Source organism: Salmo salar, chromosome ssa16 (assembly GCF_905237065.1).
Source record: "Salmo salar chromosome ssa16, Ssal_v3.1, whole genome shotgun sequence".
NCBI lineage: Eukaryota > Metazoa > Chordata > Actinopteri > Salmoniformes > Salmonidae > Salmo > Salmo salar.
This window is the reverse complement of record NC_059457.1, coordinates 15678094-15690274: the sequence shown is the minus strand read 5'-3', so window position 1 is coordinate 15690274 and position 12181 is coordinate 15678094. Positions and strand designations below refer to the sequence as shown.

At 42.5% G+C, this 12181-nt stretch overlaps 1 protein-coding gene across 1 annotated transcript in view; it reads right to left on the bottom strand.

Moving 5' to 3' along the window:
• thas (Thromboxane-A synthase) overlaps positions 1–12181 on the bottom strand; it is a 90917-nt gene that overhangs the window by 77052 nt on the left and 1684 nt on the right. Inside the window, 1 exon segment of the mRNA NM_001165312.1 lies at positions 6535–6677. Coding sequence (NP_001158784.1) covers positions 6535–6629 — 95 coding nt within the window. The 5' untranslated portion in view covers positions 6630–6677.

Here is a 12181-nt window from a genome sequence, read left to right as displayed (position 1 = left end):
CATAAAAGGCGATGTTCTTCATTATCCGACAAGAGCTGTCTTCATTAGGGAGCCATGGAGCCACGTGGCCGTGTAGCTGGGGTTGGAGCCCTGATGCATGTCCGTAGCTGTACATGTCTGGCATTCCTCTCTGTCACCCAATCCATCGTACCACACCATCAATCAACGGCATCCATTGTGCCGCTCAGAAAAGCAATGAGCCACATCAATAACTGAGCCGGCTTGCAATCCCCAACCCATGAATATTAACCCTGGTAAAACAATGGCTTCACACATAGCGACTCAGGAAGTCACACGTGTAGACACTAGGATGCACACAAAAGCATGCACCCTATCGACCCTGCATGCACACGGACACACACACTCGGAACAATCAATGCTTTTGGTCACAGCATCCCATCTCCATAAGTTATTGATAAGGAAGTGTCCATGGTTGCTTGTAAGGGCTCATCAACCCTAACAGACAACCCACTCCACTTTAACACAAACTATACATCAAAAATGAGCCAATCCCACCACAGACAAAGTGTTTTAGCAGCTGTCGTATCCCGCTAGAAACCGGGGCGATAATGTGAGACACCGGCACATCGTTTACAGCTCATAATAGTCTTGTCTCCACATACATAGACAGTCGAAGCGGACGGCCTCAGGTGAAAATCTCTTTAGAATCCTTTTCAATCTATGCCCGTCCACCTCACACACTGAACAATCTCCCCTAGGCCATGGTTCATCTCCATTACATTAGCAGCGTTACTCTTTGAGTTGTGTTAACCAGAGGTCCAACTGGTGCCACGATGACCACTGGTTCTCACTTACTGGACACAGTGTGTTTCTCCCCCTCTCATCATGGTCTCCCACAGTCATTAGCCTTGTGTTAAGACCGCTAAGACTGTTATTTAAACACACAACTCACTGCTCTGGACCAATGGAAAATCTGCCATCCCTCTGTTGTGCTGTAGACAGTCACACAGCTGCAGTACGGATGCACCATCCAGGGGGCTACTCAGTGTCGCTCCAATGAGCTTCCACCCACAAAGGTAAAGTCAGTGACGAGGACATCTGGGTTTTCGTTGAGAGAATGGTTGACAGAGATGGCAGAGAGAAAGAGCTGCTGGCTGGGAGAGGTGCATCACACTGTTATATTAGAGCGGGGTGTTGTAGACACGGAGAGTCACGCTGCGATGCGGAGTCATACTGCCACAAAACAAACGCACATGTGACTGGCACCTCCATTCCATTTACAGTAATTATGAGTCATATGGATCCCGCCCTCACAATCACATACGCAGGCAGGCAGGCAGGCAGGCACCACACACACACACACACACACACGCGCACACGCACACGCACACACACACAGTGTTTCTCTCTCCCTTTTTCACCACGTACCAGAACAACAGTAAGAACAAAGCTACTTGCAGCTAACCTCAGGGGAGACGAAGATTCTCTCATGAAGCTGTTGCAAAGTAAAGGTGACTAAATGAGCGTTGTTGGCCCATCGAAGAGGCAATCTGTAGTTGCTACATCCATTTTTGACATATAAATGAATGATATGTATCCATTGATTCTTGAGGAATATAACTTATAAATGCCTCATGAGCTCAGTTCAACTGTCACACTCCATGAGAACCCAGAATATAAACTTGTTTTACTCCAATGTTTGTGAACAAACACTTTATAGCCTCAAAACCTGGTTAAAACGGTGAATTTGATATCATGGATGGTCAGTCATTGCGTCCATAGCTCTGTCTATGAATTTGAGAGTGGTTGCATTTCTCCAGGCCCATCCCTCCGAAACAGGGGAGAGGAAAAACACTTTGTTATTGTTTCAACCGCTGATTGTTGCTTTGAAGGGGATGGCTACTTGAGTGCCACAGGAAGACAAGCTGTGGTGTGAAACACTTCATCCATCATGGAAAAATAAACACGCTCTCTCTGACGTCAGCTCAGTCACAAAGAGAGCGCCTTGGCTAATCAGCTTCCCCCTGACTAGCATTGTACTGAGAGTAGCTTCTAGATAAAGTACCATAACAACTCCATGTCTACTCAAAGTTCACAACTCGGGAAGGCCTTATTGGGGACAATTTAATTGTGAATGGAATTATATTTTTGTAAAAATGAATTAATTTGTATCTAAAAACATTATTATTTTTTAAAAATTTTTATATGGTGTACAGTCCTCCTCTTTCCTGCTGGCTCTGCGGAGCACAAGGGTTCAAGTGTCTGTCAGTCTGTCAGGTTGGATGTCATGAGGAGAGCTAGAATGAGCCATTGTCCATAGCATGTCAAGCCCAAGCCTCAGTTCTAGTCTAACACTCGCCGCTTGTACACACTTTGGACGACTTGAAAGGATGAACTGTACAGTTCAGTGGGTCGGTCTTTGTGATATTTTAGTCGTGGACCATATTCAGTATTAATAAACATGTTCAAATAAAAATGGCTGAGCAGGGCAGCTTGTCTGTCTGTCAGGGAGGTGTGATGTGTGAGGTGTGCAGTCAGTGGTATGATTAGCAGGTGTGACGGACGAGCTGTCCAACCAGCCTCAACTAAACAATAAGTACTCCACAGGGCTCGTCCAATGACAACGGAAGGCCAACTGCAGGATACCGGAGCACCGTGGCGCAACGCTGCCAAGTCAGCAGTCCTGGGTTTATTAGACTGGGTTCAAATACTATTTCAAATATTTCAGCTTTTGCTTTTTGTCTGCCTGGAGTTCCAGATGGGGCGGGGTTTGCATTTGCGGGACTACTCTATTTGTCCCATTGCACCAGGCAAGCGCAATCAAGCCCGGATAAAGTATATGAAATGATTTCGAATAGTATTTGAACCCAGGCCTGATTAGATACAGCGCTATGGCTCTGTTCTGCCTGAAGAGGCTCCAGACTGAGCTACTCCAAAGGGTGGGGTGTTTTATGATGCCCAGTTCTGCCACCTTGGTTACAGCCTGCCTGTTGTTACTCCCTCTTATTCTTCAGGAGTTTAGAGTTTTATTAGGGGGGAGCTGTAAAGACTCAGACGCATCCACACACAATATTCTTAGAGCACTGGCAATGCATGTTGGGAGTGGGGTGAAACGCTCTGATCTGATCAACCTCTTATTGCATATTTCCAATGAGGGATATTATTGCACACAGACTGGGCATCTGCTTATTCCAATTAGCTAAGCCACTGTTATCCCGTCTGCTTGCCTCAATGAAACATATTGGTCATGCATGTTGTCAAGAGTCCAATCCAGAGAACTGTGCATGTGAAACCACACATGGATGGAGCAGAATATGTTGCTCCCACATACATTGACATCCCAGAACAACGTGGCCAGGATACTGACCATTTTATAGCCATGATTTTATATCAAAAACAGACTAAAGGAGTATCTCCTTATACCAAACCTCCCTATATTCATTTATATATGGGATGCTACCTAAGTCTTATAAAAGCAATATTGATTTGTGTCTGAACATCCGATGATATCATCATCTTTATTATAACCTTTGAAATGGTGCCTGTGGTTAGAGTGTCCATCAACAATGACACTTGGATATCACAGCCCTAGTCAGTTCATTTGTCGTGAGATCATCGGCGGGCATGTCATCCTTTCCACTTGGACTGAGGGGCCAGTGAATGGACCCTGGTTGGGTTACACACACTGTGTTCCTTCCAGAGTTCATTCTGATACATAGTTTAACACACGTTCTCGAGGGGACAGTGGGCCAGGAAAACAAACGTCTACAGTTACAAAGGAAAAGGGTGTGTGTGTATGTGTGTGTGTGTGTGTGTGTGTGTGTGTGTGTGTGTGTGTGTGTGAGAGAGAGATGGGGTGAGGGGGTAGTTCAGTCACTTTGCATGTGTGCCGGCTGGCATTATATTTCACACAAAACCCACACTGCACTTATAGCTAGGGTATTGGGGAGACCCTACGGAGAACACACAGGTTACAATGTGGTGGAAATATCCCCCGTTACCTAAGCTATAGAAACGTCTCTCTGTATCCTCAAACAGACAGACCATTTCCCCATCAAACTTACATGAGTCAAGGGGAGAAAAGAGGGGCAAAGCAATGGACAATTGAGTCAGAAAATCATATTTATTTAACTAGGCAAGTCAGTTAAGAACAAATTCTTATTTACAATTACGGCCTAACCTGACCAAACCCTCCCCTAACCCAGACAACACTAGGCCGATTGAGCGCCACCCTATGGGACTCCTGATCCCAGCCAGTTGTGATACAGCCTGGGATTGAACCAGGCTGTGTAGTGACACCTCTAGCACCGCAATGCAGTGCCTTAGACCACTGCACCACTCAGGAACCCAAAATATGACTGGACCTGCCCAAACCATGTGGGAAAAAATGTCCTTTTTTACTAAGCAGAATTTGATTCCTCCATAAAACGCATGAACAGACGATCAAAGTATTTTGTAGTGGGAATAAACCAGGGTAGTATTCATTAGTGCAGACTGTAGCAAAACAGAGAATGGACACGTTTAGTAGTCCTTCCCTGTTTCAGTCCGTTTTCTTCCATTTGGTGCCTAAAGAATATGACTCTGTTTAACCAGGCGGCAACTTCTGTTTTCCAGACAGACAGGTCAATACTCCACTGGCCAGTAGGTGGCACTCTGTCCTCTGGTCTTCTAGGCAGACAGGGCTGAGCGTTCAGCTGCTGGGTCTGCCATGAGAGAGAGGTGGAGTCTGGTCCCAGGGAGGGGTCACCTGAGGTTCAGCTTGAGCTGTGTGAAACTCTGACTGGGCACACATTGCCTGGCCAAGACTAGCCCTAGGACTCCTCAGAGAGGAAATGTTTGCTTCGTGCCGTTGAAAACACCCCTGTACTAAAACTGACAGCAATGCTGCAACTGTGATTAAGCCCTTTCTTGGCGATAAAGATCATTAACACATGTTGACGTTTCCAGCGTGGAGAGTATGAGAGTATTCATGTGAAGTAAATGGAAAAGGACGGGACTTCACTGCAAAACAAGGCAGCGTTCTGATTTCCCAGAGAACAGTTTGTGCCGTTTAGATGAGGTGAAAGGTTCTATGCCGAGACACGTTTTGCAGTTCAGCAACGTTTAAATGGCAAACTTAATAATTCTCTGATGTGGCTTATGACAATGACGGAGAGCCAGAGACAAATTGACTTGACCTCTCCTAAATCTAGTCATTTCGAACCCTGGTGTCATGGCGGCCCCTCGTGCAAGTTAGTTTCATCGTCAGATATAAATCTTCATTTGGGCTGAGACAGCTTAAGAGGACCTTATATACCACAGCCTCTTTTGATTTGTTACAACTGAATGGCAACAGACAGGAATGGACTTGTCCTGAGGAACTGAGCGTGTGTGCGCGTGTGTGTGTGTGTGTAGTCGGCATCTTCAAAAACCAACAGTTTCAACATGGCGCCTGAAACTGCTATTCATCTGAAGTGGAAACCTACAGTATGTACTGTTTCACCCACAAGTTCAAGAGAAACTAAGTGTATCACCGGTATACCACAAACAGGGGGCTTTATGCTTGCTCTACAAAACAACACTTTCCACAACACTGAACACCCAAGTGTTCAGTCAGTCTCCGTACTCTGCAGAGAGAGAAAGAACATGCTTGTCAGCCTCTCTCGCTACTTTGTATGACAGAGCATCAATCTGGCATGGCTGGCCTAGATGGCTACTAATCCTTGCTAATGTGGGGCTGAAATTAAACGTGCTCCTTCTGCAAAGTGGTTTTCTCACTTTTAGTCAGATGTGATGAAGGTTGAGAATAAGCAAAATTTTGTATTTTGATCGATTCATGCTGATTGACCTCCTATCCTGAATTGAGGGACTGAATTGAGGGACTGAATTGAGGACTTGTAGTGTGTGTCATTTGAACACCCTACAATTACCCTGACATCCAGGCTTCTGTGCACTAACATTTAACATTCTCCAAATCAAAGCTTAGAACAGTACTATGCATACTGTAACATACAGTATGTAGATCTGTGGCATGTAGATCTGTGACATGTAGATCTGTGACATATAGATCTGTAGATCTGTGACATGTAGTACATCAGGGGTACCTCAGGGGTAGGCAACTATATTCAGCCGCAGACCGATTGAAAATTATAATTATAAATTGTACACTGCAAATGTGACAATAACAATCAATTCATATCTTGATTACATTGAGACACGATCACATATCTCAATTTGTTTTATTTGTGGGAATACTTAGGAACATATTTTCTGAATTCCTGGTGTCTTTCCTGGTGTTTTTCTGACCAACAACAAAAATGTCTAAAAGAATCCAAAATTGGCCCGCGGGCCACCTGTTGACCACCCCTGCAGTACATCAATATGTAATATAATGACATCACAAGATGACACTGTTACACATATACAACACGTAATTGTATTTGCTTGAATATGTCAAGCATATCATGTCATAAACACAACACATACTAAACTGAAAAACACATACAGTACCGACACACACATCTGTTTACAATACATGCTGAGTTTTGTTTTTGTTCTATTGCCCTACACTAGAGGCAAAAGACATTGATTTACCAGTAGAGCAGAGCCAGGAAGATCATGAACAGGCCCACGGACACAGACACTCCACTGGGCACTGGCATCTTCAGGATGTTCATAACTATCTCCATGATGCTGACCACCACCTCAGACCAACACTAACACTGGCCAAATAGCTCCTATGGAGAGAAGAGAAGGTAGAGAAGAGATTGTATTTATGGGAGTATGTAGGGTAATCCAGGGAAATAACACTTTTAGGCTTCTGCTTATTTTAAACATTATTTGAGGTAGATTCCTAATATTTTTTATACAAACAACATACATACAGTATCTCAGCTACAATTATACACTGTAATAACGTTTCTAGGACATAACAGTAAAGTGCACAGTTCAACCAAAAGTGGCTGAAGAAAAATGCTCCCCTTGTATTTCTCACAGGGATAATTGTAACAGGCTGTGGGATTAATTGGAACACGGTCTTCAATGGTAAAAATGATGGGTAATTGAAAACTGCTCCGATTTGAAACCGATATTTGGATTGAAATAAACTAAATTAGCCAAAAAGAACAATCTTCCCTGTCATGTTGTCTGGTGTTTCCTGGAGGGAACTCTGAAATGGTATATGTCACCGGACAACATGACAGGGAAGATTTGAATTTTACCGGACATTTTAGAAATGTAATGGACAACCATATGCATTCAGATCCGACCTGGCGCAGCCAGCGCCATCAATAAACGAGGGATGTTGGCCAAATGAGCCACATTTACGTGTCCTTAAAAAGAGCCTTTAACAAATTACAGACACACTATCCCTTGTGTTTTGATGTGCAGCATATGTTTTTATGAAGATTTTAGAATATTCACATGAAAATCTGTTGCCATATGGATGGGAACTACAGACACCCTAAAGACTCTGACAAGTACGCTAACCCAGTGTCACTGTGATTATGCCTGCACACCATGGGTCACCAGCAGCCCCAAACATTTAAATAATAAGCTACACACCAGCCAAAACAAGCTTGTAAGAATTGTACTTAAACTCCCCCTTCATACTCACCTGGAGGTTGAGCATTTGTTTGCGTGTCTCTATCTCTGTAATGTGTCTATGTAATTATATATGTATTTATGTAAAAAAAAATAAAAAAAGGACCACAATGGAAATAAATAAATATATTTGTATACATATGTCTTTTTTTAACTGACAAATACATTCAATCAATCCAAACTGTCCAGCGGCCAATTGATGAATGGAAAGAGACATCTGTTACAAAACACCAAAAAGTTGACAGACATTCAGAGATTGTAGGTAGATACAAGGTAGGGAGGGATGTATTTCCTGTTTGTTGAGATTGACATAGTCCATTTATTGTGGTGTTGAAAATACAAACCATGATGTTGGAGTGCACGAAGTCAGTAAGCTTTGTTTATTGGTTGAAACCTGTTGGTAGGAAAATGTGTTGCATATATTTTATATAATTATAAATATGGCATCAAAATGTTGAAAATCTGATTTCCCCCTAGCTGATCACTGTCTGCAGCCAGCTCTGATCGTCGTATTCTTTTTTTGTGGTCGTAAACATTATTTTGAGTTAATTATATGAGGGGAGAGGGTGTTCCATTTATTTTACAGTACAAGGGGAGGGTCATGTGAAAATATTTGTAATGTTGGAGGGGGGTGCATTTGTTTTTAAGACACCTTGAGTTGGACCAGCCCCTCCAGTACATTTTGATCTGTCCCTTAGCACATCGAATAACCGCTTTTCAAGTGGTTTCTATTGAGTTATTTAGCTGTTACTTTGTGCCCTGGTCTCCCCTATCGGGCTGCAATGGGAAGTCAAAGCATTTAAAAAGTCCGATCATGACGCATGATATGATGCAGGTGAAAGATGTGCTTGTAAAAAACACACAATGGCTGTTGATTTATAGGTTCAAAGTTATACCTAGCCAGGTTATGTAATGGCGACAGGCGCTCTTGAATTAGGCTAATCGTGATTTGCGATCAACCTGTCCAACCGGCAAGACTTGCCCCAACTTTCTTGACATTTGAATGTTGGTATAAACGCTAATTGTGAGTCAGGTTTGTTAATAACGTGAGGTTATTTTCCTTCAGTTTGAGCATTTTTCTTGTGTTCTTACTTTGTGTTTCGTGCAGCTTCTTCGGAGCTCCGATCGTGCATGACGGCGGACTTGTGCGTGTACATCCTCGGTTGCTCCACAAGCACGCACACCTTTTTTCCAGCGAGTTTGGCCATTTTATATTTGTTGTTTATTTGCCTAATCATGAGATACCTTCTATTGTAAAATGCTTAAGTATAAGGCATTTAAATAATGTGATTCGTCTGCTTTTAGACAGTTCTAGTGTATAGCCTCTCTGTTGTGTATTTTAACAGTTCATCGGTGATGTTCATTGTAGCTATGGTTTAGCCCATAGTTATTTCTACCTGGCTTTTTCTTGATCGACATCGAGGAGCTCTGATGAGAAGACCTATCAGAATGTGGGTAGGCTGTATTTTGTTTCACAGTAGGCCTGCCGGTAGCCTGTTTCCTTAGGTCAAATCCAGTTTGGATTGAGTTCAATTTCTTTGATTAAGTTTCTGTTCATCGTTTGTTTGTTTTGTAAGTTCCTTTTGCCTATGTTTGCAGACATTAGGCCTATAATTTATCCTAACCACTGCTATCACTATGCTATCCTTATTTTGTGAATAAAACACTTTTTGCACCCTACTCAACCTCCTGCCTGCCTGCAGTTAAAGCACATGTCACTACATAAGAAAAACACATATTCACAGACTGCTCTGGGCTGACTTCAACTGTCTCAAACTCTGCAGGTTTGTGGTTTCCAAGGTAACATCCCCTTCACTGTCAATTATTCGTTTTAGCTCTTCCCCCTTCCCCTGCTTAGAGAGAGCCCTGAGGCTGAGAGCGAGCCTCCTCTGTCCTGTCTGCCCTGCTGTCCTCTGTAACAATGTGTTACTGAATGATCAACTCTCTGAGAGGAACATACAGGCCAGGCCTGCTACTGATGATCACACGCTGACCTTCTGAACAAGCACAATCAGTCACACTCAATGTGTGGTACAGTCCGAACGTTTTGGCAAAACAAAAATGACATTTGGAGAAACCAGCTAAATGAGTGCAGTACACTCTGGAAAAGAAAGTGGCCTACAGGCCAAGAGATACTAAGCCTATAGAATGGCAGTGTTTCTGAATGTTGTGTGATATGAAACAGTTGGTCAAGAAATAACTAGACTTATGTTTCAGCATTGATGGCTTATCTTTGCCTTTTCTGTGTATTGGTCAAGTTTGAGCTGTGCATTGTTTCAATGCGCATGGCTCATAACAACAACAAAAAACCCCGATGAGTGGAAACATCATTGTCAGATCAAACTAACTGTGTTTACAGATAAAAGGCTGCTTCACAGTGTAACCCAGTTTCTTTTCATAAGCAGGAAAATCACCACACTGCATACAAACAGAAACCACAAGGGGATTTGCACACAAGCAGACAAAGGAAACAAAAACCGTTCACAACTTATATTAGCCTCCTGAAACTAAGCAAGACATAGTGTATTTAACACGAATCCTATTACTCGAACATATTAATAAAGGAAAATACGGCATGCATTTTTCATAACAACCAAAAACATACGTTTTACTTTTGAACCAGATAATCAACAGTTATTTGGCTGTTTATCAAAGTTAGCTGGCTAACTCATTGATCCTGCTTTGTGGTATACCCCACAGGTCTAGGAGGATGGCACAAGTTAACAACATGATTCATGAGCCAAGTCTAGGTCCAAGAGGCTTCTAAACAGCTTCTACCCCCCAAGCCATAAGACTCCTGAACAGCTAATCAAAGGCATTGCCCCTCCCCTCTCCACACCACTGCTACTCTCTGTCATCTATGCATAGTCACTTTAATTAACTCTACCTACATGTACATACTACCTCAACTAACCGGTGCCAGGTTGTATACTTTTTACTGTCTATACAAACAATGTTTGTCTATCTGCTCGTTTGTTTAACATACACCTGTATGCAGTGCAGATGACACGGTTTGTGTATGCTATTGCCCCCACGGTTAACCGGGCTTTTTTGGAGCTTCAACAAAGGATGAAAGCCTTTGTTGAACTGACACTGGTACTTAATGCAGGTAAAACCAAGTATATATTATTCTCCATATCACGTAAAAATGTCTCTGATGATTTATACATATGTACATTGGATGGTGTCCTCATTGATCTCATCAGCGTTTAGAAAATCTGGATTGACAAAAAGCTTTTTGAAAAAGCTAATATTTTAAGAATTAGTTAATATATTAAGAATTCAAATGTGCTTATTTCATACGCCTTTCATTAAATAAAATAAAAAATATCATTCAGTCGACATTCAGGTTATAGACTATGGGGATATTGCCTATATGAACACAGCTGCCAATGTATTGAAGCCATTGGACACAGTTTATCTGCATAAACGTCCACCCTACCTTACTTCATTGTTAACTTCTAGACATATGAGATACCAGACCTGATCTCAGGGACGGATAACTCTGGAGATCCCTTTGATCTCCACTGAGTTGGTTAGATCTGCTTTCAGTTTTTTTGCACCTTACGTGTGGAATGATCTCCAATGCACTTTAAAATATGAGGAATTAGGGACTCCTGAGTGGCGCAGTGGTCTAAGGCACTGCATCGCAGTGCTAGCTGTGCCACTAGAGATCCTGGTTCGAGTCCAGGCTCTGTCGCAGCCGGCCACGACCGGGAGACCCATGGGGCAGCGCACAATTGGCCCAGCATCGTCCGGGTTAGGGGAGGGTTTGGTCAGCAGGGATGTCCTTGTGCACTAGTAACTCCTGTGGCGGGCTGGGTGCAATGCACGCTGACACGGTTGCCAGGTGTTTCCTCCAAAACAGTGGTACAGCTGGCTTCTGGATTAAGCGGCAGTGTGGCTTGGCTGGGTTGTGTTTTGGAGGACACACGGCTCTCAACCTTTGACTCTCCCGAGTTCGTACGGGAGTTGCAGTGACGGGACAAGACTGTAACTACCAATTGGGGAGAAAAGGGGGAATTGGTGCCTCTAGGGCATTTCAGACAGCTGTTAGGGAATCTTTACACTGAAGAATGTGTTTGTTATTGTGTTTTGCTGTTCATGTATTTTTGTGTATAATAACATGTATTTTAATATGTATATGGATGTGTAGTTTAATGTGTATATTGTATTTTAATATGTATTTTTTTTAAAGAGCATTGTCTCCCTATCAAAATAAAGGTAAAAATAAAAAAATAAAAATATATATTACTAAATCAACAGTGCATGCAGTTGTAATTGAAACAGATATTGGATTTATACACTAGACTGACTAGAGCATATAAAGGATCATTACTGACTCAATTATACACAACATGCAGCAGTACAGCAGAGAGATAACAGCAGGAAAACAACACATTTAGGCTAAACATGACTTATTAAATTGACTTATAAGACCTTTCAAACGATTACCCATTTTGAACATTCTGATGCTTTCATCTGTCTTAATATATCTGTTAAAGTCAATCAGCCTGTGAGAAACATTCAGTATTCAGTCGATCTTTAACACAATATGTGAACCTTGACATAGTGGATGATCATATGGGTCTGGGTAATTCAGGTCACTATACAGAGGAATATGGAATATTCTGCCATT